The sequence below is a fragment of the Oxyura jamaicensis genome, chromosome 1, assembly GCF_011077185.1.
Source record: "Oxyura jamaicensis isolate SHBP4307 breed ruddy duck chromosome 1, BPBGC_Ojam_1.0, whole genome shotgun sequence".
Lineage (NCBI taxonomy): Eukaryota > Metazoa > Chordata > Aves > Anseriformes > Anatidae > Oxyura > Oxyura jamaicensis.
The window spans coordinates 107,938,746-107,964,148 of NC_048893.1; the positions used below are offsets into that span (position 1 = coordinate 107,938,746).

The 25,403-nt window shown below is 45.0% G+C and overlaps 1 protein-coding gene across 11 annotated transcripts in view; it reads right to left on the reverse strand.

Moving 5' to 3' along the window:
* Positions 1-25,403, reverse strand: part of TIAM1 (TIAM Rac1 associated GEF 1) — a 147,015-nt gene that overhangs the window by 42,333 nt on the left and 79,279 nt on the right. For all 11 annotated transcript variants that reach the window (XM_035315597.1, XM_035315594.1, XM_035315598.1 and 8 more), the window contains 9 exons: positions 24,566-25,013; positions 22,242-22,414; positions 18,087-18,311; positions 16,469-16,654; positions 13,894-14,040; positions 11,919-11,993; positions 10,732-10,902; positions 4,823-4,927; positions 1,062-1,143 (listed from right to left, as the gene is read on the reverse strand). In XM_035315597.1, the coding sequence (XP_035171488.1) occupies positions 1,062-1,143; positions 4,823-4,927; positions 10,732-10,902; positions 11,919-11,993; positions 13,894-14,040; positions 16,469-16,654; positions 18,087-18,311; positions 22,242-22,414; positions 24,566-25,013 (1,612 nt within the window). The remainder of the gene's footprint in view (positions 1-1,061; positions 1,144-4,822; positions 4,928-10,731; positions 10,903-11,918; positions 11,994-13,893; positions 14,041-16,468; positions 16,655-18,086; positions 18,312-22,241; positions 22,415-24,565; positions 25,014-25,403) is intronic.

Below are 25,403 nucleotides of genomic sequence, written 5' to 3' on the forward strand. Positions count from 1 at the left end.
GTCAGTACTACTGCTCTGTAGCAGTGCTCTATATTCGAATGGCCTGCAGCTGTATAATAAGCAGTTCGGGAATTCAGAATTATTCTAGTCATTAAAACAGAATATTTAGATAAACAGTAAAAAGATGCAGATTGGCTTCCCGCAGGGTGGGTTGCACAAATAATGTTAAAAAGCACTACAGAACTGTAATTGCTAGACCAAAGGGCAAACTCACCAGGCTGGAGGTTTACAGCTTCAAATACTCAAAAGATAATGCAACCACCCCCACGTAAAGATTGGGAATTTGGCTGAAATTACACGGGGAGGAGTTCCCCCATTTTACATGCAGACCTATAAGATGTGTCAGAATCTAGCTCCGGGAGTTCATGGGACTACTTGAGGACAAGGTGTGCTTGGGGCCAGGCTCCCCCAGCCTCAGCAACAGCAGGGCAGGATAGGGACCCACCTTCCAGACCTGCAGCAGGCAGGGAAAGGGGACAAGGAGCTTCTGCTGCCCAGCCGCAGAGCTCGCAAAGGCTCCCACCTGCAGCGATGCTCCCGGCTGCATCCCTGTCATCCCGCCCCAGGGGGACTGGGAGAGGATGCAGTGAGGAGGGGGAGACTCCACTGGCAGCAGCAAGCCGCATCAGCAGCCCTCCACCAAACCCAGCTCTGCTGCAGGGCCCCCGTGAGCACTGCAAGGCGAGCATTCATGTGGGATGTGACAACCAGCAAAGGATGCCGTGTGCTGCCAGCGCTCAGTCCCACAACCTCTGTACGTGGTGTTTTGAGAGACAAGAAAAACAAGGAAACATTTGTCCTTTCTGCCACTGTAGCTCTCATCGAAGAGCTGCATATCCCACAGCCTGAGCACCGGGAAAAACAGTGCTCAGTGCATTACAAGTAAAACCATCCTGCTTCAGGGCAGGGGAGCGAGCGTTCTGTGGATGGCACGGGAATCAGATGTGCTTTCCTTATTTTGTTCAACAGGCCTTTCAGGAACAGCAGTCAATAGCAAGCAGTTACTTACACTAGAATTGACTTGGTAGGAAGATAAAAACATGTCAAGGAGAGAAACTTACCGTAAATATCAGAGGATGCATCAGACTTCTCTATTTGAATGTGCTGTGTAATTTTCTGACAGATTTCTATTTCTTTGTAGAGCTGAATAGATAAAAAAAAAAAAAAACAAAAAAAAAACATAAAAATACTTTACTGGGGGAGGACACATTAATTGTAATAATTTTGAACAGACTTCTTTCTTAATTACAGGATGGAGACAGACTGTGATCATTACCTATTGGGCAATTTTTCTCCACATGCTGTACGGTTAAGAACATGGTTAAAGAGGAGGAAGCCAAAATAAAAAAAGCACACATGCATTCCACACTCGCAATACAATTTTGAGTGCACAAGAGCTTCTATGTCTACTCTTGTATTTAGTGGGAAGTCACCATTTATCATTATTTATATTATTCAGAGGAAGACATTGTAGGAATTGAATTATTTTATAGTATTAAAGTCACAGGTAGGGATTTTTCTCCTTAAATACATTCCTTAATTGCTACAAGACGATCAGACTTCATATGCAGTTCTTTTTTCAGCATGAAATTTCACCTTTAGCATGTTTATTTGTGCTGAGAAAAGCGCTCAAGTCTTTGAAATTGTCATTAGCATCCTTCCTGGGAGACCAACACAAATTCACACCTCCGGGTGGCAACCCAGAAGCCTAAGCACACACTTGCAATTCGCAAGCCAAGCAAGCCCTCAGCTGCATCCTTGCACTCTGTACCCCTCCCCCTCAGAGAGCACAGAGTAAGGCAAGTGGAATTATGCTTTCAAATCACTTAGGTTCTTGTGCCTTGTCTTACTTAGTGTTGTACCGCAGTCCTACCTCTCAACTCCTAACACATGAGCTGGTACTGGGGCCTGTCACACCAGGGAAATCCCATTTTTCCAGACATTTGGAGACTCTGAACTGACATCTCTGGGAGGCTGCCCCGACTTTCTCAAAGCCATTCTGAAAACCTCAGTCTCAGCACAGGTTTGAAGCTGTTTTTCTTCCATAGCAGACTTCACTAACAAACCATCCTTTCATCTTTGGAAAAAATCATAGCCACGGGTGAACGAGAGTTCAGAGGTAAACTTTTTGTTTAAAATGCTGGTGTGACTGTGTAAAAAAGCAATTCACAACAATTAAGTTCACATTTTAAAACTGTACATCGGTGTTTGGACCGAAGCATTTAATCCACTTCTTTAAAAAAGAAAAGTAACTTGTTAGTAAAGGGTTCCTTTAATAAATATATAATTTTATCTCCTGCTTTTTCCAACACTTATACATCTGTTTAATGCAAATATTATGCACTACAGAACAGTTGTATACCCACTTAAATGGTTTTATATAGCAAGATAAAAATGTAAAATTCAATGAGGATGCCATGCAAGCGTTGCTTTTAAAATGTGGTTTTCAAATATGGGAACATATTATTCAACGCTTGAAAATGAGTCAAATGACATTCACAAAATCTCAGCCAGATTTCTGTAAAGATTTTTTTTGAAGTAGAGAGAAAAAAAGGAGTGAAAACTGCAGTGTTTTCAGAACAAAAGCTGTCTGAACCCTGCAGTATCTCAACGAGAAAGCTATCTGGATGAGCAGGCAAGACCTGAAACAAGGATGGCTGATGCGGGATCCAGGCCACAGGGATATGGGAACTGCTCACTGCCTACATCCCAAGGAGAATCTCCATGGAAAGGGAGGCAAATAACAGGGACCCACAGGCTGCTGTGGAACAGCGGTGAGCTGACACCAACATTTCTGTGCCCCATGGACCCCCCTGTCCCAACTCCAAAGGCAGGCAGCGTGTTTGGGCAGTGGATGCTCATGCTGCTGGAACCGTGGGTTTGTGGGGGCTCTGCTCAGAGGGGTTAATAGCAATACCAGGAGCATCCGGGGGGTTTGAGAGGCACTGGTGCTCAGGATTGCCTCCTGACGACAGCTGTCCCCTTGATCCACTTCAGTCCCTCTGCTCCTCCTGGTGTTTCTTAAAGCAGCTTTGGGGGATCTAGCATTACCTGAATTTTCTCAAGCTTGACACCTGCTTGCACTTTTTTCCTCTACACTTTTGGTCTTGTCCCAGCATCCTTTCCCAGGGCTACTTTTCACAGCAGCCCCAATGCCTTCACCGGTGAGATTTCCAGAGAGGTCTCCAGTCCCCTGCTTTCATCTGAAAGCAACAACTAAATCCTACCCAACGTAGGAAACCAAATCTGGCACATCAATCTTCAGTCAAAACATTCCAACGCTTAGTTTACAATAAAAGGTGCTTAAAAATATAACTGCCTGGTGCAGCACCTAGTGCTAAATATCCGTCTCTGAGCCCTCAGTAACATTTTTAACACATAATAAACCAAGCTCATGAATTTTTGAAAGACTACGTCAGAACACAAAGCATCACCGTTAATGTTTTAGAGAGGAATGGAATATGGACATTTAATCTCCGTTTCTGATTTAAATCCATCTTATATGTTCTGCAAGAAAAAGGAATACCATCAGAAGAAATTATGTTTACCTTTTCTGCAGTAATGTATTGTAAAAGCATTTTAGTAGGTGGAAGATAGCTCTAGCGAGGTGTTATTATGGCAAAACTATTATAAAGAGCTTTTCAGGAGACCACAAAAATAGGGTCATTAGTTTCATCACACTGCAAGAGAATAATTTCATTTAACACCCGAATAAAAGTAACTCAGATCTTCTCATGAAACAGGCATACATGCACATACAAGCACACATACAAATGCATATTGATTTAATGATACTACATTAGGTATGATCCTACCTATACTGTAACCTTTCAGCATGAGAATAGTCCTACAGACTGTGGAGTTTTGCTCTAATTTCAGTTTTTCAGAATAAACAATAAGTGATGACTGTGTCAATCCCATATCCCATCAGCATAAGGCTACTCCTCAAAGTCCTGCCAGGCAATGAAAGCCACAATCTGTCTCCTCTGGGTTTTAATCATCACTCCCAGCTATGTTTCACTTCCCAGTTTTAGTACTTTCTCAGTAATACTTTTTTTAACAGTGATAACGGCAAACCCCTGAAGTTCTTTAGTAAATGAACAAAAGCATTCATAACTGGCAAAGTTCTACTTCTTATAAAATAAAACAGCCACCAATAAAAAGGACTTTAAACAGCTTTAGAGTGTGTATATGTAAAATCATAGAGTTAAAGCACGACGCTAATTCTGTTTGGTCTTTTTTTTTTTGTCTGATTTCAAAAATCCTTTGAAGTCTGCTTTTGAGATTCATGACATGAAAACATCCCAATGAAGCAATTAGGAATGTATATTCTCACACATAACTCCAGAGCTTCTTAAGTTCAACATTTACCTTCTCATTCAGAAAAAAAAAAAAAAAAAAAAAAAAAGAAAAAAAATACACTTTTGTATTTCCTCCCTCCCTTAAAAAATCAAAGCGATCTGAAGAAGTAGTATTCGGGCCTCAACAGTATGTCTTGAGAATAAACAAGGAAAATAAGAACAAGAGAAAAAGGCAACCTTGAGAGATATTAAGCTTAAATGTACGATACAGTAACCTTCGCCCATTACCAATGGCTGTTCCTTCTCTCCCTTCCACACAGACCCATGCATGCGCACACATAAGCAAAACACTAGATGAAGCGTTTGGAGAGATTACTTCACCGCAGGCCAATTTGCTATGGCCTTCATAGCACTGTAATTGCAAGTTAAAAAGCATAACTGCTTATTACAAACACCAGATAAACACTAATTAATAGTGTCCTACACAGTGTCATCTAATTTTGCTCGGGAGGTAGCATTACCAATTCGTAGATATCCTCTTCTGGCTTTGGTACGTAAAACTGAATCTGGTTTTCAATCAGGAACTTAAGACGCAGGTAGTGAGCAGAGTGATCCAGCTGGTGTGTCTGTAAGAAACGGAGAAGAGGCTTTGTAAGAGAAGAGCGATGGCTCAAATTATCTGTACTTAGAAAATGGCACGACATTCACAGAGAGAAAGAGGTGGAGGTGCCCCAGCACCATCCGTCGTAAGAGGACCATGATCTCCTAACATGAACAAGAATCCAAACCTTCTCTTCTTCCCCAGAAGCGAGTGCTCATTTAACCTGATCAGGACGTCAAGGGCAGTGCTACTACTCTAAGCAGCCTCTTCGCTTCTGCTTATTTCACAATTCTGCTCCGTCTCAGCCTATTGCAGGAATAAGCAAACACTATTAGAGCAGGAGACTGGGAGCAGACCTTTGTACACACAGCGTGTCTAAAAGGAAACTTTTTTTCTGCTTGTTTTTAAGCATCTTCACAATTTAGCAAGTATATATGGTGTAGTAAATTTCAGGCAAGGTTACATAGAAAAAACCTGTACATCATTTAAATTCAAAACAACCCAGGCAGGCTGGCTTTAAGAGGCTAAAAGAAGCCGAGAGTTGTATACTGGATTACCTCCCGGTGGAAACAGGTCACACCATTTTAATGAATTAGTTATAATTAGCTGAGGATATGGCATTGGGTCTGGGAGATGTCAACGACCTTTTCTCAGCACGATTAATAAGCTCAATTCAAGCAGAGGTTAATGCAGTGTGTAATCAAAACACATTCAGAATGGTGATAAACACAAAGAACGTCATTCAGAAGTTACTGTCAAAGTTTGCCAACTGTTGACTAAAGCTGAAAACTCCAGCAGTGATTCACAAATAGAGCAGGTAAATTCACCTCACCGTCACTTTTGATCTCCCGTTATTATGGCATGCTTTTATACATCTGCCTCTTCATCTCGTATTAGCAAAAGACCAAAATCTCCAAGGCTGTACTAAAAACAACTTATCATCTGAAAATTCGTGCACGAATGTCATCGTTTCCTATCTGTTATGTGTTGCCCTCGTGCTTTTTAAAGGCTCACTTATCCGGTTCAAGCCAGGCTGATGATACACCGAGACTCAGCTGACTGATGATACAGTGCGGATGATGAGTAATGCACACCGAGTGACCTGCAGAGAAGATCACACCCTGACCGAGCAAACGCTTCAGCAAGTATTCGGAGAACAGGGAACGTTTTTGAAAATCTGGAGTAGGCAATGAATAAAAAATAGCTACCGATACAAAAATAAAAGACATCTATTGCTGCATTCTACATATTGCTGCATTCCAGTATGTCCGATTCAAAAAGCAAATTATTCTTACATGAAACTGAGAATCTGAAATGGGATAACCCCTGTAATCTGGACAAATGCCTAGCTAATTAAATAAGGAATCTGAAATCTGTCAAAAGCCAAAATAAAGGAACTGAACACAGGAGAGCCTCGCCATCTCCCCCCTTTTTCTTTTTTGATAAACATTTCACCAGCTCTGCTCGTTGTTTACTGACCACTTTTCCCAGTTTTGCCTCTTACATGCACATACAGAGGAACACCCCAGAGATTCCTGGGAAGCAGGATTGGTTGTAATCGTTCAGAAATGACACGCAGGAGTCCTAGATCAGTTTCTGGTCCGATTAATTTACGATCCCTAGACACAACCTGAAGAGCATCGTGCACATGAATTAAACAAAGCCTAGAGAGGAGACATAAAAACACAGATAGCACTTCTGAAGGCTGGAGGAAAACGCCTGTGGTGAGTCTCACTGAAAGCTTGTGAAACACTTCAGCCATTTAAAGCCATTAGTGGGGAAAAACCAGTATGTGGAGAACCCATACTAGCAGAAAAATTAACCGGGCAACCTAACAGCCTGCTTCTGCCACTGAATTGAACCTTCTTGTGGTCTCCTGTGCTGAAGATCTCTGCATTTCATACAGCTTCAGGTATGGCCAAGTGAGAGCCACCCACCAAATGCCAGGCCAGCCAGATTTACGCTGTGTAATTATGTGTAATGTAACATAGCCCAGGGTTCGGTTGGAGCCCCCATCCACAGCTGTGTGTTTTTGTTGCTTCCAAAGAGCACCTCCGAACGCCTTCCCATTGCAGAGGACATCCAAAGAGACACTCCTCGCTGTGCCTGAGGGCTAGTCGCAAGGCCAGCAGAGATCACAACCTGTTGCAGAGGGACATCAGCAGATCCAGTCTGGGGCCTCCAGGCGCTCGGGCGCAAGACGCCGCAGGCTGGGAGTCACCTCGGCTGCACTGGTGGGGCAGGTTGTGCTCAGGTCTGCCTGCCCCGTGCTGTTCAAGCCCTTGCCCTGATACCATCTTAACAGAGGAGCCGTCCCCGCAGGCGGGTGGCTTGATCCACGCTTCCCAGCGGTCCTTGAAAGGGCTCCTGCTGGCTTTGATACCAGCACCACATCAGGCGCAGGGACGGATGCTGACGCCTCTGATCTCACGCCCGTCAGTCCTGCAGGGACATTTGCTCGGGAGAAAATCGTGCAGGACATTTTAGAGAGCAGGAGGGAGCTAAACACAAGATGACAGATGCTGCATGGAAGCTCTGAGCTATCCAGAGCCGGGCACTGCCGAAAGAGGCCACTGGATAAATCTCGCCTAGATTTTGAGCTACTCATTTATTCCAAGAAACACCATCGGCCATGGTGGATACCACTGCATCCACTGCACTGCATCCAGTGCATCCACTGCAGCGCAGCCCCGTCCGTGCCAGGAAATGGGAGTCATCACCGTTACAGCTGTGATGCTGCAGCACATGAGCCAGAACATTTAGTTAATTAAAAATTGTACAGCTGCAGCAAGGCCCCATCTGCAGCAAAATCTGACATTGGTAAATTTCAAATAGAGGCACAGTTGTCTACTGAAGCGAAAGGAGAAGGTCCTCTTCAAGAGGAAACAGCCAATCTGCCCTAAGAGCCATACTTTTAACCCACCTTGTTCTGTAGCTGGTCTAGCTGCATCCATATGCGGGAAGGTAGGAGCAGAAACAGTGCAGCTTTAGTGGTATTCATATCCTTTCAAGACCACCCAAAACACCTTTTAGCAGTACAAATAAGCTGCTTGGTTTATTTCTCTCCTAATAAGTCTGGCTATGTCTGGACTAAATTAAGCAACTAACCCAATTTAAAGCCTAACCTGACAGCTTAACCGATGTGCTCCTGAAGAAGAATTTACAGGCTGGGGTGTGAAAAAATTCAACAGGCTCTGAGTGGCATAGCGGGACGGCACATAGCCCGAGCTATTCGTCCATTTCAGCTCCCCGCCAGTTAAAGTGGGGACAGGCACCTCCAGGGGACCATTCAGCCTGACCGCAGACATGTCCACGACAGCTGGATTCATCCCACTGCATGACTCCTGTCTCGGGACAAGGACATACAAGAAAGGGTGTGTTTTTTCAGCTTGGTGTGGGAGACAGAGTTAGCATTGAAGTTACAGCATCGCGGAAACATGCTGGTGAGCCCAGTATTACTCCGGCTTTGCACCCGTGTGGCCCGAGCCTTTTCTGCTGGAACACATCAGATCAAAATCAAAGCAAGCCCGCAGAGCATCAGCCTTAAGTCGCTGCCTGGAGACTTTTAGCACAGATCCAAAGAGCACAGAGAAACCTGCTTCTTGCCCCTCACACCGTCTAGTTCAGTAATATTGGAAAACAGGAGCTCTTTTGCTTCTCACTTTTTACACAGTTCAGGCAAAAGACTAAATGCCACGTGGTCTGCTATGCTCGATTTTTGGTGCTATTCTCTCCATACTGCTTCTGCCTACATCCATATGTACTGTATGCGTTTCTACTCAATTTTAAGGCATAACGTTATGCAAATTTTAGTAATATGTACACACATGTTCACACCGATAGCTATTATCCAATGGAAACAATCTAATGCACATATACTGACTTTTCTGCCTTTCAAGAGACGCTGTTAGTTACATCTTAGGAGAAATATTCGAGAAACCACTTTAAAATATGCTTTAGACTCTCCTCCCACCAATCTTGAATCATAAAAGTGTCACAAAGCAGCCTCCAAAACCTAACTCGCTGTATAATAACAAGCAGCAATGTTAGTATAAGAACACATTTTCTACAATGACTTGAGTGCACTTAATGTTCTCCAATAGAATAATCAAGCTCAGCTTAATAGCACAGATAGATTTAACCACATCTACAAACATGAAGAGGTTTATATGAAATGTAGATCTTGAAATGTTTACTATACCAGAACTTGACTGGTTCTCAGATGGCAGATGGCAAACTGATGTGAAATGATGCGGATCAGATATTAAAGGGGGAAAAATGAGCTGAATGCAGGAGACAGAAGAAAGAGATTGATTATTAAAAGTGATAGAAAAGAAAGCATCCATCAGTGTTTTCCAGACTGGAAACTCTTACAGAAAGGAAAGAAACAGATAATAGCTGTTTAAAAAAGCAAACATTCACCCACCTCCCCATCTCCCTACACACCACCACCCACTATAATAGAAAACACAGTGAGAGACCAGATCCTCAGCAGGTCGATACCAAAACCGATGGAGCTACACCAATTTACTCCAGCTAAGGATGCGGCCCACTGAGTTAGTCACTCTTACCCAAAGGAAAATATAAGCCCTAAAAATAAATCATTACTAATAATGTGTCATCCAGCTTCCCTATTATGTCTCTCTCCAAAAATGTCATCTTTTCCTGAATACAATGAGGAGCTTTCACAAGCTGCAGCAGCCTTTAATAGTGCACCTGGCAGAGACATAAGCACGCTGTATAATTACTCCAAACAAACGCCTTTCTCTCACCTTCCCTCTCTTTGGAAGCACATGCAACATGTTCTAGAAGTCCCCAAAGTTAAGCGCCTAACAGCAATAAATGTTTTCTTCTCTTTTGCTGTTGTTGTTGTACAAAAGAGGACTCACTTTTCAGAGCAGCACGTGACACGAGTTGGGTCTAGTTTGCAGTCAGCTGGTTAGTGGAAAACATACATTATGCGGATGCCAGAACTGAAAGCTTGTATTTAATTTGTCAAAGCTTTAAACTTCTCTGCTGAGACGTAACTGTTTTTAATGGCCAAATGTCTGATATTTCATCTCACAAAGAAATCCAGGTGTTTTTTCTGCAGATAAAAGCTTTCTTCTCTCTTCCCTCCCACCACCTACACGAGGCGAGTCTGTCTCCGCAATGCAGACGGCAAACACCGGCACCTTCTCCCACTCCTGGCACGGCTGGTTCTCTGTGCCTTCCTCCCTCACACCAAGCAGAGGGAGGAAGCAGCGCGGGGAAGGAAGGAAGAACAGCACCTGGAAACAGGGCGGCCTGCGAGAGATCAGCTCGCTTGTCTGGCGGTGGAGGAAAGGGGTCATGGAGGGGTTTGGCAGAGCTGGGGGCACCGGGATGGTCGAGAGAGCATGGGGCAAAAGCAGGACTCCAGTGAAAGAAAGCAGGGTAGGGGACAGGGACTGGGACGCTGAGGGCAGACAGAGAAAGAAGGGTTCTGTGCACGGCTTGGCCTCTGGTAAAGGGAGAGCAGGTGGGTGGGTGGGTGAGAGGCAGCAGCACCGGTGGGGCAGGGTGTGAAGGCACTTCAGAGACTCTCGCATAGTGCCTAGAGTGCAAAGGGCAAAATCAACCCGCCTTCCTCTCCTCACACCCATGACAAGTTTAACTCCAGCTCTAAGTGTTTGTCCTGTGTGGTGCTAGAGTGATTTTACTGAAAAATTCAGTGTAATTCACATTTTTCATCTAACATGCTCAAGCACAGGAGAAGGTCACTGTAAGGTTTTACCGAAAGGACTCAACTCAAAGTGCCCAGGGCTGTAGGCATTTTGCCCTGCTCCAGGGCACGCTGGCGGCCTTTACCTTGCAAATCATTTCCAGCACATCTCGCGTGGTGTCCCCAGGGCGGATGACTGTCAGAGCAGGCTGGTTGTTCGGCAGGCAGAACCAAGACGGCGTAAAATACTCGTGAACCCAAATATCACAGTCGGGATTGTGCTGATGGACACTGCTCAGCGCCACTTCTTTTTCCCTCTAAACAGACAAAATCCATTATGACTCTAAGAGCCAAGTAAGATCTTCTTCATCAGTTACAAGTGTAAGGAACATTATGTGCTGTATAAAAAAGCCCTCTTGTAAGAAGACATTTTATTCATAAACCTAGATTGAAGGCTTGTCTGGACTGGAAAACTTTGCAGTTTTACCTGAGCAGTATGAAGTCTGCCTTCCCGTGCCACCCACACAGCTAAACTGGTGCAATGTGTGTATCCTGGGATTTCACCCTATGGCTATTGGGAATGCTAGGAATGCAACAAAAAATAACAATGATAAAAAGAGGTTTAAAATTAAAACTCTGCACTTTATCCCAGTAAGCCAATCCAAGGCCAACAAAACTGATGTAGGTGCTGCATTTCCTATATCCAAAGGAGAAAATCGTAGCATTTATTTTGATTTTCCTGTCCTTTCTACATCCATATTATACTGTAAGCTATAAATCTCCATGAAGTGATGAAGCCGCAGAATTGCTATTTGCTTCAAGTGGGCTCACGCAGCTAAATCCATATTCACTACATGAAGAATGTGCCCCTTAGCACTGTCTGAATGCTGTTTCATAGTTGGCTTTCTCTGGGGAAAGAGAAAGCAGTTGTAATTGTTTCTACAAATGCAGAAGCTCACAGAAGCACATGAAAACAGAAAACTGTGTGCTTCATTGTTGCAATAACCCTAAATTATGAAAATCCCATATGGTCACCATAATAAGCTATTTCCCAGAACCAGTGGAGTCTGGTCCTCCTGTGGGAAGGCACCTCCCTGGTGTGCAGTGCTAACACTCCTCTGGGGCTGGCACCGCTCTCTGTGCTCATGATACCAGGTGCAGTGAACGCTTGACCATGGGCAATCAGCTCAGACTGCCCTACAACACCCAGAGGATCCCCTCTCCTCTTCTCCTCTCCCCTCGTCTCTTCTCCACTCCTTTCCCCTCCTCTCCCCTCCCCTCCAGGGGCTCCATGTTCCCTCTTGCATCCCAAAACCAATGCTGCTGCATTTACCTTGCCATCTGGGACCGTGTCGTCAAAGATGCCTTCGAGGGATTTCTTTACTGAATCAACTCCTTCACCAAACACCTGAGGAACAGAGCAACTCTGTTTTAAAACGTGAACAAACCTCTGCACCATCTGCAGGACAGACTAAGGCCTGACTTGACTGAACTGCTGCATCGTAAGGGTTGGGGGTGAGCAACGTATCCAATACCTAGCACGGAAATCAAACTGAAAAATGTAAGCATTCATCTCAAAAACAAAGAAGAGGAAAACACCAGCTTGTTAAAAAGGATGGGGAGTGCAGTGTAAGCTGCTTGCTGGGCACCACACTGAAAGATTAGATGTCGATTGTGCTTAGTGGTCTGTCACTGGCTTACTGTGCAGAGCTGGACAGATTTTATCTCCTTTTGTGTTCAGTTTCCCCATCCGTAACAGGGTGGGGGGACTGCACAGGACTGTACCAGACAGGCACCCAGCAAGGCACACCTGCAAAACCCAGCTTGCCTGTGCACAGCTCTAAATTAGCTGCAGCTGAGTGTAGGGGAGAAAAAAAAGGTTTTTTGCTACAGCAGAAGCTTAAGCTTAAAACTCAGAAGTTAAATTTTGCAGCTCTACGTCACCACAGGCTTATGATCAAGTTGCTGCAAACTATACTGTACCTAAAATGAAGCAGAAACAGGTCACCTCACTTAAACAGTTTACAGTTTTCTGCTTCAGCTTTGCAAAAAGCATTCAGAAATTATATTTAGATGTTCCAATACTTTCTCAAAACTTGACTTCTTTTTTGACTCTCTCACCGGCATGACTTTTCGTTAACCTGGAACAAAATCCCTTTTCATGCCTGGGAGTAATGGAGGAGTTAGGGGGCTGGGGGCAGGGACAGGAAGCATGAATGCATTTATCCCTGCTGGAAGGAAAAAAAAGAAAAAAAAGGGAGTTCAAAACACAGGGTGAGACACAGCACAGGCCGGATCCTAGCTCAGGACAAGGGATCGTGCTTGATGTGGGGAAAATAAGTACAAAGCAAGAGGGATGCCACAGCACCAGCGCGCGCGAAGAATTGAGAATGTGCTCACAGAGGCATCTGGTACTTCCCAGTGAAACCCACAGCTTTTGCTCAGGCATTAGATATTACTTGAACTTTTAATGTCTCACTAAAAACAAGCTCAACAATTTTACAGCATTAATCTCTGCTAAACAAAACAAACACCCACTGGTGCTTTAAAAGAAGGAAGGAGTAATCACAGGGCACGAAACAAAACAGGTCCTGAGCGTCCCCCTCCCCTCAAAAAGTGAAAGAAGACAAAGAAAAGGCAACATTTCCTGCAATTAGATGAGGTATGGCTCTCAAAAACTGAAAGCTGTAATTAGAGATGTTTGGAGAGAGAAACAGGGAAGTACCTTCCTACCACACCGAAACACATTTTCTAGAGAAATATCTGGGGAGTGACTGGGTGGAAAGGTTTCACCTTTAGCTTTTTTAAAAATTCAAAGCAAAACAGTGACTGTCCCTACTAAACACAAAGCTTTTTGTTATTTTCGAAAGTTTTTTCCAAGCTCAGCTACATTTACAATATTCTACAAACTCGTATTTTTGGTTTAAAGAAACAAACAAGTCTCCAGGTTTTTTTTTCCTTCCAAAGCTATCTGGTTTATATTGTTGCCTTGTTACTCCTGAGTTTAAGAGAACAGCAAAAGCTGAAGCAACAAAAATGCAACAGTAGTAACGCAACCCAGTCAGCAAAAAAAGGTATAAATGCAAAGCTCATTTGAACAGGAGCTGCTGTATACTTATCTGTAATTACAGTCACTGATTCTTGAGGAGGATGTGGAATGTGACGACTACACACCGTGGAAGATTAAGCAAGCGAGTTGAAGGTTGGATGTGTGTGTGCTTGATGTAAGTGACTCTTTGCACGAGCTACGTTCTGCATGCTAACAATTCAGCCTTGAAAATAACACCCCCAAACTTCCACACTCTTACCTGATTGATGCTTGGCCTCCCTTGCTTTTTCTTCGAGGTAGTATCCAGCCCCCAGAGAGAAGAAAACCTGCTTCTCCTCTTACTGGCAGATCTGGACATGGCCTGCGTCCGTCTCCTCACTCCAGACTCCCCAGTGCGAGCCGCCACCTGTCAATGCCACATGGTTTGCAAATCAAAGGCTGCAGCACCCCACAGCACCACCGCTTACACAAGCTAACATTGGAATATCCTTAACAAAAAGGCAAATGCTGTAGCAATAATGTAGCAACACACAACAGGGACAATCCTGACGCTGCCAGGCTGCTTCCTTCTCACTGCAACGTAACTCTTTTCTTCCAACATCAAGAATTAAAAATTAAAAGGGAGAGCACCGCGTGTTTCTTGGCACTTAATACGAGATATTTCAAAGCAGCCTACTCAGCACAGAACAAAGCCTCAGCACCAGTGAAGGTATTTTTTTTTTTTAACTTTATTTGCTAACAAGGTTTCAAAGCTGGACACACAAAACCTGAGATTTCAAAACTTATCTGCTGCTTCCGAAAAGTTTGGTCTGTCTCCTTGCTCCTTCCTGTGAAAGCACTCTGGGCATCCCGGAACTGACTCACAACTTTTACAAGGCCAGATAAAGGTCTGCAAATAGCTCAGGGTATTTCAAACCCAAATTTCTTTACTGATACATAACTTTGGGAAGAGTGGGCAAAACACAAGAAGAAAAGGGAGCTGAAATGACCCTGTCGATTAGAGCAGTGTTAACTGCTTGGGTACTTGAAAACTGGCCTGTGGCAACCCCTTCAGAGGGGAAAGCTATTTGCCTTTACTGAGACCAAATATCTGGGGAGCTGCTTCCCAAATAAGGAAGCTCTGGTAGAAATTACTGCAACACTAGTCAGAGGTGAAGTGTTCAGGCCAAAGTTGAAGCAGATTTCCCATCCAGAGGTGGGATCAGGACAGCAAGCTCCTCTCTTGTGAAAAAGGGAGTGTTAACAGAGATGGCAGGTATGAACGGGAGCAAAAGGCGAAGCTAGACAGACAGACAGACAGACCCACCCTGCGGACTTGGCTGTGCGCTTCCTGGAACGCCTTTGTACTCGATTCCCACACCCAAAACTACCGAAATGCGACTGTCGTTTGGCAACCCCAGCTGGAACAGCCAAACCTCTGAGTGATGCCCCAAGCTAAGGAGCAGAGAAACTGGTTGTTTGGGTACAGAAGACACAAAAACCTGTGTAAAGTTGGGAATAACAGAAGGCTGGCCCGTGTATCCAGGGAACTGCGTGAGTAATGGTGAGTCTTGTTCAGGAACACTGAGAAATCAAGGAAAGGAGAACTTAGGCACAACTGCAAGCTTCCCCGTTTCCCCAGCCTGGCCTCGTGAGAGGTTTTTTAGCTGCACCAGGGGCGTTGTGCCGGGGCACCAGGAAGACTTAGCACATCCTGGGCTACTGCAATCAAGAATATCTTCAGGCGAGCTAGGGATGCCGTGCTATCAGCATGCAGCATCCAGCCGGAGCCTGAGACTTCGCTGCACCAAACCCGCGCTATCGAGGGCAAAGGGGGACACGAGAGCTTGCTTCAAGTAAAGAAAGCACGTGTCTTTTCCAACACGACACATTCAAAACATTTTTTCTCGCTTGGCTCTCAAGAGACAGCAGCATGAAGAGGCAGACTGTTTTTCAGGCTAACGCTCAGTGCTTTGCTAGATGCAAAAAAAACAAGCACAAATGTAAATTACAGCCCGCCACTTAAAAAAATACATAAATCCACTAGCAATTATCAAGATGATGACGCTAATCTTTTCATATATAAAAGAATAAAACACCCCTGACTGAATTACAGCTCTGGATTCAATTGAAGGGTACAGCTGACATCTACAAGACAACAGTGGAGCTCAGCTATTTCTGTGAAGCTCCAGGAGCCCAACCGAAACTACAGGAACATAATTTAAATTCATTAAAAACTCACCGCTTTGCAGTACATTTCCCCGTATTTTTCAAAGCTGGGTTGTTACATGATTTAAACAACGATTTTGAACATTATCTGCTATACCATAAATAACGGAGAAGAACATTTCCCCTGCGTTGTGGAGCAGCAGGTGCTGATCACTGGAGACAGGATATTGGACTAATTGGTCAGTAGCTTCATCCATATGGTAGAAAGCAAGCCGTGCCCAAGACAGGCTAAGCCAACACACGCTGAGAGCCCCAGAAAGGCTCCCATTGACCTCACACGGTTTTTGGATCAAGCCCATGCATGCGAACACTAGAGAGGAGCCCGCTCTTGTGACAGGAGGACCTGTTTCTAGAAAGCGGGTTTATATTGCAGAGGTGGAAATCAAAATCATACATTTAGGAGAAACACGGTTCTTCCACTTTCCTAAGGCCATGGCTTGCAGGTACCTGCTTGTTAGTTCGTACCAGGGCCCACATGCCATTCAGGCAGTAGAACATTCTACATGCTAAGGTACGGGCTCACCCCACAGGCACGGACTGCTATTTGTCAACTTGATCTTTGTATCAGGCACGTGAAGCGACCTGCAGGTTGGCAAAGATGACCCCTGGCCTCTGTTCAAACTTACCAGTGCATGGAATGAAGAGACTGAAAAGATTCCAAGACGGCCCATTGCAACTTTAGTCGGACGGCTGGCAAAAGCAAGCAGTCTTTTAGGGTTTGGGAGCTCCCCTCCTTGGAGACTAGCCAAGTAACAGCGGTACCGAAATAGATCCATCTGGAACTGTTCAAGATTTTGTTCCCAAACGAAAATCTGCATACAGCAAAGATTGAGTGAGATGCAGGAGAAGTGGAGAGAACAAGAGCAGAGTGGTAAGTATCTTGAAAAAAGTCTACTGTTCCCAGCAACATATCTTTTTTTACCGGTGGTGATATCATTTTCAAATTAGAGAAACTTTAACCTTCTTTCTCACTCTCCCCTATCCTTCCAACCCCCAAAAGGATAAGAATATATTTTTAAAAGTTTTCATTAGATGTTAAACAATTTGTTATGTTCAAAGCAAAGATCTTCTCCTAGGACGACTGCCCCTTTGATACAATGCTAATTAATAGGATTAAAATTCCATTTTTAATTTTCTTTGTATTCCAAGATTCTCTTCCGAGCAGTCCCTTAACAGGCTTCTTTCATGCATCAATGGCAGCTGAGACACAAAAAGACCCAAAACCACCCAATTCCACAAACAGAGCACCCCAAGCCAGCAGCTGCAGCAGCAGCATTGCTGTAAGCATCAACGGAGCTCACTACACTTGAAAAAGTGTAGTACACTGGGAATAATTAATCTTATCAGTGGAAGAGCACTGTAATCAGTCTGTGTGAGGACTTATTTAAATAATTCAAATTGCTGATAGGAAACAGTTTCAAAGTGTTTAGAAAAACTCAGTTATGTAACACGAGAGACTGCTTTGCCCTCTCGCTGTGACTGACAGCTTTTGAGTGGAGCCCTGTGAACGGTGGCAAGCATCTCCCCCTCTCTCACGGGTTCCTAGGCAGTACGAAATCTCTTTAGCTTAGTGCATTAGGGCCCTGGCCGCTCCCTATAGTTTGCATTACAGGCACATTTGGCAGCCGTGGTAAAAGAGCTACAAACTAATGAAGCAGGCACCATATGTTAGTTTCCTAAAATAAGGTGCCGCTGCAACAGTGGGAGAGACATCTGCTCTAGGCTCTCTGCTTCTCAAACACAACTACGCTGTCCACTTGAAGGCAGTGAGACCGGTCCCGAGGGGCAGCGAGTGTTGCAGCCGTGAGGCCAGTGCAGACCCTCACAACGAGCAGAAACCAGGGATGGCTTCTTCATCCCATCTGCCCATGGAAGAACCAGCCTCTTCCATGCTGAAGACAATGCCAACTGCAGCATTTGCTGGTCTATGATCAGTTCTTCCCAACATCCTGATGTGTGGTAGCCTCTTCACTCCCCAAAGCCCTCACTCAACCTCTGTGCGGCTGGCCGAATCCCTTTTTTGCTGTTTGTTTCCTCTGCTGTACCTTGGCACACGTTGTCTGGAGAAATGGTGCGGCTAGGGCAGCTGGCACCACTATCCTGCCCACACACGTCCTGTCTACTCAGGGGGAGCTCTGCCAGCACACACGTGGGGCAGAGTGTGAGCAGACAGACGTGCTGCTAATCTGAAGAAGGCCCTAAACATTTGCTAGGGGGCCGTTTCACATAAGTAAGCAAGATTACTTGATCCAGTATGGTCTTCTTCTTCTTGGAGTCCGTTACTGAGGACAGCTGCATTTCACCCATTTTCTTCATCTTCTCATCCATATCGATCTTCTGCTCCAACTTCTTTATCTCTGTTTTCAGCAGCTTGACGGTGTCCTCTTTGTGATGCTGCCTTGCCACTGCAGTTGCGCAGGCTGAATGGATTGCAGTGATCCAGTTCTCGAGCTCCGTCTGGCTAGAGGTCTGAAGAGAAGGGAAGAGGGGAAAAGAAGTCAAGATCGTCTTTACAATTGATGGGAGATTAACAAACGCAATTCCAAGGAGTTCCCTTTCCCTTTGATCTTAAGAATCAAAGCCTTAAATCCACTTACGAGAGAAGTGGACAGGCCATTTTTAGCGTAGCACCAGGCATTCAGCACACAGAATTACACCTATATCCGCCTTCTGCAGCTGTACAGTGTTTTCCAGCAAGTTCTTAGGAATTACCTTCCTTGTTCAATGCAGTCTTGCCAGAACTTGTAGCTCATCATTTAATGACGTTTTCTAAACTCTCAGTTCCTTAAAGCAGAGAATGCTGCAGTCTGTGTGCTCTTCACAGTATGGAGAGCTTATTTGGCATGCAATGGTTAATAATAAGTTAATGGCATAAGACCTGACCGTGATATCTATTACTGACTTTATTATGATGCAGACGGAGAAGCTTTCCCCTTCTGAAGATCCCGAAGCTCTCTGAAGATGACCCTATTATTATTAAAGTCAAGCTCGTCATGATTTGTATGGCTCTGGCACTGTCCCTTCCCAAGCATGCGGGTGATAGTTTGGGAAAGGGGGAGCTATTAGGCTGGGGCATGGGACACCAGTATGTTTTTCTGGAAGAGCAATATTCTGATTAGAGGCTTTTGACACAGAAAGAAAAATACTTCAAAGCATTCCTTTTCCAGACTTTCAAAATAAAACATAAATCTTCTCAGCCTTCTTACTAAACCTCGGTCCTTTTTACAGTGCATTGTAAAACAAAATTTACAGCCAACTCAGGGTTGCAGCAGACTTGCTCTGAGAGTCAGCTTTTAGCAGTAATCATACCAGTATTTGGCTCATGGCTGAAAAAGTAGCAAGGTGCCAAACCACCTTGTTCTAATTAAACTTTCTGATGATACCTGCTCTATAAATAGGCAGCACAGTATGACTCCTCCATTTGCTAGCATAGATGAAGAAGGTCATCCTCACAGCTCTCCTTGCAGTCACAATTAACAGCAAAGGCTGTGCCTTCCTGAAGCCAAGGAGAGACTCCCACGGAAGCACAACTCTGGAAATCACTTACATCCAGACCACAAATCGGGACGATGTTCCCCAGACTTCTGTGGGACAAAGTACGTGAGGCACACCTGTCCGAGAAGGACAGTACCTTCCTTCACTCAGATTAGGACTCCTAAGCAGAAGACATGGTCTACACCAAAAAGTCTGCTCTTCAACTCCTGTTTTTCATGTCTTCTGTTGGCACTGTACAAAGCATGTTGCTTAAACTAGTACTACTAACAGGACTCATTTATAGATGGAAGCTTACAGTGTCTTACTGTCAATGCTGAAGATAGATTGAGCCCTCCTTGCTGAGGAGTTTCTGCTGAAATTAGAGAAATATTTGCAGAATGGGTTATCTTTTGCCTACAGTCTGATGGTGAAACTTAGCCCCTCCTAGAGGAGAGGGTACTTTACTACTGGGGTTGTAATGAGATGGCATGTTTTGTTAGCTTCTGGCAAAATCATAATAGCAAGAGGTCATTTTTATTTTATTTTCAAATATTATCTGTATGCCATTAGATTCAGCTTTCATCTGGGCTTCCGCGGAGGAAGGAAAAAGAAGAATCTGGAAAGGATTTTAGGAGCTGAAGCCCCTTCTGGTAGATGAGTAGGCAAGGGGAATCACTCTGCTTCTCAACGGAACAGACCACATAAACAAGCTGCAAACATCTGATACCTAAGTATGTGGTGTCACAAGTTGCTCGAGCTCCTGGAAAATACATGTGACATCTGCAAGTAATGGATTTGTGTAGGCATGATAAGAACTGACTGAGCAAGGAATAATAGTGTAGGAGGTATGTGATGTCTCTAGGTGCAATGCAGTGGGAAGGCTTGTTACAAGATGTCCAATATCTGTACGCATCATAAAGTAACCCTATTTTTCTCCCTAACTGTACAGTCTGCACAGAACTGAAATAGTCTTGTTCAAGACTGTGGTGTCTTTGCAACAAAACCACTACTACAGCACTGTTATGTGGGGATGTACGGGTACGACATTAGTAGTTAAGTAACACTGCTGAACAGCCACACATGCTTTGGCTGCTCTGCGCACAGCAGAGCAAGCCCTACAGCACTGTCGCTCACACTTTATTTCCACCACTGTGGCTGATTTCCCCAAATTCATCCCTTCTTTCTTTTCTTCTTCTGCTTCATTAAAGTTGCATGGGTTTCATGACAGAGCAGACTCGTCAAGAAAAAAAATCCACGAGGCAATCTATGTTATTGCTTTTCATTTGAAAAGGTTCATTTTTGCTCTTTCCCACAAAAACATGTAAAAATCTACCCATGACACAATGACACGGGGGTTTTAATGAGTAAGAAGGCTGTACGTTGCCACGAAAGAAAGGTACGGAATGTGACATTTTCACTATTTTGCATCTACTGACATTAATTTTATGAGAATTAACTTGTTATTTCCTTGGAAAAGAGCAAGGAAAAAAATTTATAACTTGTATTAGTAGACCAGGAGGAGGTGGTGTTTGATGGCATTTCAAATACACACTGAGACCACAAACAACTTGCTTACTTCCTAGGTGAAGCTCTCAAGATGGCAAAATACATTTACCCTCTCCAATAAAGGCAGGAAGTAAAAAGGGACAATGCAGTATTCTACTCTTAGGTGAGGAAGAATCAAACTGAGGCAGCAAAGAAGACAGTCCACAAAATGAAAAAATAATTTAAAAAAAATCAGTGTGCAATCAGATAGTCATTCTCTCTGATACGTAAGCTAGCATCACCTCCTGAGTCAGTAAGGATTTTTATTTTACACTAGTTTGAGAATCTAGCCTCTTGTTTAAGACAGCTGAGAGGACCTATCGAGTAATTTTAAAGGTTTGGTCTGGGATACAGTGGGGTGATGATGGGAGGGCATATCCTACAACAGAGAAATTCAGTTTAAGAAGGCAAGAAATTCTACATACATTGTAATAAATTGAAATAAATAAATAAGGGATTCCCGTAGTTACAAAAATTAAATCCAAAGAGGAAGAAATGGCACCATCTCAACATAGGCTGGCAATAATAAATAAGCGTCACTACCTTGACTAGTGACAACTTGCAATAAGAAAGTGGAATGCCCCCGCTAAAAATCACTCAATAAAGCTGTAGTTACCAAAAAGAAAAATTATTTTTAGTGAAATACATCAGTTAATGCTTGGTCTTTGATATTGAGTTCCTCATATTTACTCTATGAAAGTCAGACATTTCTATTTTCTGATTTAAAAACAAAACAAAATACAAAACCAACATTCCCATTCAGTGTACTGTCAAACAACAGCACAACGCTGACTGATGTCTGCATGAAGAGGGAACAACTGGATCCTGCACAGCCATCAGGAATGAAAAACACGTCTGGAGTTTCAAACACCCCCTCACGCTCAAAAAGCCTCTTGGTCATGTAAACCCCTTGAGCCTCTCCTCAAGGTCCCATCTCAACATATGTTTCTTTCAAGACACAGAAATGTTACAGCAGTTAAGGCACTATTCTGTCCCCTAGATGGTAACTGGCCTGGACTGTGTGTGGTCTATAACCATACTGCCAAACAATGCAAAATTCCCAATTTTTACAGGGATGTAAGATATTTTCTTAATTCTTACTTTGTACCAATCATCTACACAAACAGGGTCCTGCCAGGCAATAAAAAGAGCAGATCTGTCAGTGATTCATTCACATGTGGTGGTGGGTCTCTTGTCCGGCCTTTACAGAATCTATTGTGTCCTTCCTCTTGCACTGCCAGAGGCAAATCCCAAACCTACTGGAGTCAGCAGGATTTTTCCACTGATTTGAGTCAGAGCTAAGATGTCCTCCTTGGTCTGTGTGATGAAGGACAGTGAGAAAAAGAATATAGCTTTGTAAAACCCACAACCTGGACCAACCTGAAAAAGGAAAGCGTCCCCAAGGGAATTGCTGAGACAGAAAACGAAGTCCTTCTTGGGGTGTTCAGGTACTGCTTGCACTATGCTGTTTTCCACCCAGACAGCGTGCTTTGGGATGCTGTTGTGGTCAATGCCAGATCTGCCATCGGTCTCATAAAAAAACAACGTGCATCCTAAAAGAGACAGACAGATATTAGTAAGCAGCACATTGAAATGCAACAGTCACCCTGCATCTATTCAGTGCTAAAACTTGGGACTATAAACCATCCGTCAAACTGTCACGGGGGTGAGAGAGGATTTGTCAGGGCCTGTTCAGGCTGTCAGCCCCGCAGCAGAGTGCACCAGCAGCGGCCCAGCTGGCCCCTCACACCACCAGCTCCACGGTGGATCCACCTGCATCCCAGCGGAGCCATTTTGTTTGCCCCATGACTGCTAAAACAGTGGCAGACATGAGCCGGGAAGGTCACAGGCAGTCATATACAGCCCTGGATGAGAAACATGGTTAAAAATCCCTTTAAGGGGGTTGTCCACAGCCACCCTGTCATGTGAGGGGACCGAAAGGAAGATGCAGGCTGCGAGCTGGCCCTGCCAGCCATGCTGAGCAGTCAGGGCCCCCGGCAAGCCTCAGCGCCCTGCCTCAGCCTCCTGCAGCTGCTGCTTACCGCAGTCCCTCGAAGGCAAAACTCAGGCTGCTTAATTACTGTATGCAGATGAATAACTGGAAGAAAAATGGACTGGAATGAGCTGTGCTCACTGGAAGACTGACGTACACACACACACAAGAATCCTTATTGTACTGTAACGTTTCAGCTCTGACTCACAGTGATACGGACAAAAACAAAAATGCATTTTAGTCAAGGACAGCAAAGAACCTGCTGGTTTTACAAAATAATCTTTACAATTCCCTGGGGAAAAAAAAAAAAAAAAAAAAAGTATAGCAAATCTGAAACCGTAGGGTCTCCTCTCCCTCCAACCTCCCAACCTAATCTACAATTAATTGTTTAAAACTGAAACTGGCACATTGGGTCTCTGCCACTGGAAGCAGCCTTCTTGGTGCTAATCGATGCCCTGTTACCCAGCCTCTCAGAAAACTATTTGCAGACAAACAATAGCAGCTGTTGACTTCAAAGCTGCGTTTAAATACTAACATCATTAAGGCACAGCAATCTAAGGAGCAAACACTCAACTTGAGTCAAAGCACTTTAAAATAACATCACCTCTCTGCTCATCCTTCCCCTTTCTCCTCCCAGATGTCCCTTTGTGTGCCTGCCCCTCACAGCAAGACCTTCCTGCCATGGGGCCCACTCCTAGGAGAGCAGGGCTCCCCCCTGCCTTCCAGCCTCAGCCTCTCCTCTTTTGTTTCCCCAAATTTCTCCAGCCATCCTATGAAGAGTTGGCCCATACCATTACTGCTGGGTTAAAAATAGCACCACAAATGCTCTGCATGAAGGACAGGACTTTAACCGAAGCTTCTCTGGTCATTCCACCCATAGCAGGAGACATGGCCTGCTGCTCTGCCTCCCCCAAATGGCAGAGGAGGTCTGTCACAGCAGATGAGAGCCAGGCCAGGCCCAATACTGCAAACTTTGCTTCCCATTTTCCTACATAAAGATCAATTAGAGGCTGCAAAAATTCAGAGAGAAAAGGCTTTGTGGCCTGGGAAGCCAAGGAGGCCCGCAGGGAGGCTGGATGCCAAGGGCTGGAGCGACTGGCCACCGTTACGTAGCAGATGAGTGACAGAGCCGTAGCCAGTCTCCTAAGTCACCAGCCACCCCTGGCAACCAAACCACAGCTTCCTGAGCACACTCCCAATGTGTTGTAACTCGCTGAGTGCTTGCATTCTTGAAGCACAGAGGCCTCAGAGAACAAGGCACCAACGGCACTGAGCACAACAGGAACACACACGGTGACAGAGCCCCTGCGTGTGCATTTGCCAGCAGCTTCTGCCATCGCCAGAAACCTGCATTGTCACCTACGTGCTGGCTGCACTGCACGCAGGTGTTCAGTTCATCAACAAGAAATCAGAGAAGCCATCCCAGACGACAACAACAGGACCCCCACGCATGAACTCCATTTCAGTGCAGCACTGTCATGTGTCTTCGACTACACGCATGCCATAACGCAAGCATGTCAACAACTATCAAGTAAAACATTCCTCTGAAGAATTGGGACTATTTCCTCAAACTTGCTACTAATTATACTGAAGCTCACGATGGCTTTTTTTTAGGAGTCTAGGCTATTGATTTCTTCCACTGCTGTACTACCCATCCCACAGGACAACACAGACACCCATCTGAGTAAACACTTGCTCGATTGCTCTGTACCTTTCAGGGAAACCCAGTAGTGCTTCCACTTCCTGCGCGTGGCCGACTCCACTTTCTTATTCTTTTTGTGCACCAGGAAGTTTTTCACTGCCAGGGCGCCGGCTTTCCGTACCGTGCCCTGGGCAGCTGTCAGGAGGATGTCGGACTGCCCCGGGGAGCTGAGGGTGCCGCTGCTCTGCTCGTCGCTGAGGGCAGAGCCGGCCTCCTCCAGGTTCTCGCTGTTGGTGGTGCTCATCTCCAGCTCCCGTCGGAAGTTCTCGTACACCCCCTGGCGAAGCCCGTCGCCTGTCGAGCTGCTCCCGCTGTCGCTGCCGATGAAGGCCCGACTGGCCGTCGGCGAGTAGCTGGAGTTGGTGGCATTGGAGCGCCTGGACAGGAGGTCGGTGTCGGTGGCTGCTCCCTCGATGCCGCTGTCGGTGAACTCGCTCCCTTCGCCTGCGTTCACGTCCTGGTTGCAAGAGAGACACGGAATGAGATGAAGAGCGTGCCACCCAGCCAAGCCCGGCCTTGTAGAGACACAAACAGAACCCGAAATTCACAGGTCACACCACACTGCGCCACACTCCTAGTCTGTCTGGCACTGGAAGTGCCTCACATCTTTCTTCTCACAACGAACAACTGGAATAGAAGTTAAGGTCGGCAGAACTTCGAGTACAGTTTAAGACCAAACACACAAGCGCGATTGCAGGTAGCGCCTCTTCGGCCTTAGCGTTTTGGAATACAACACGCAGCGTCATTTGTTTACATTAGGCTAAGTTAGCAGTGCGAAAGGTTTTGCAAAAGGAGAACATATGGTAGCAGAAACTGGCAGTGTCGAGAAAAGCAGCAGTCAACCTAC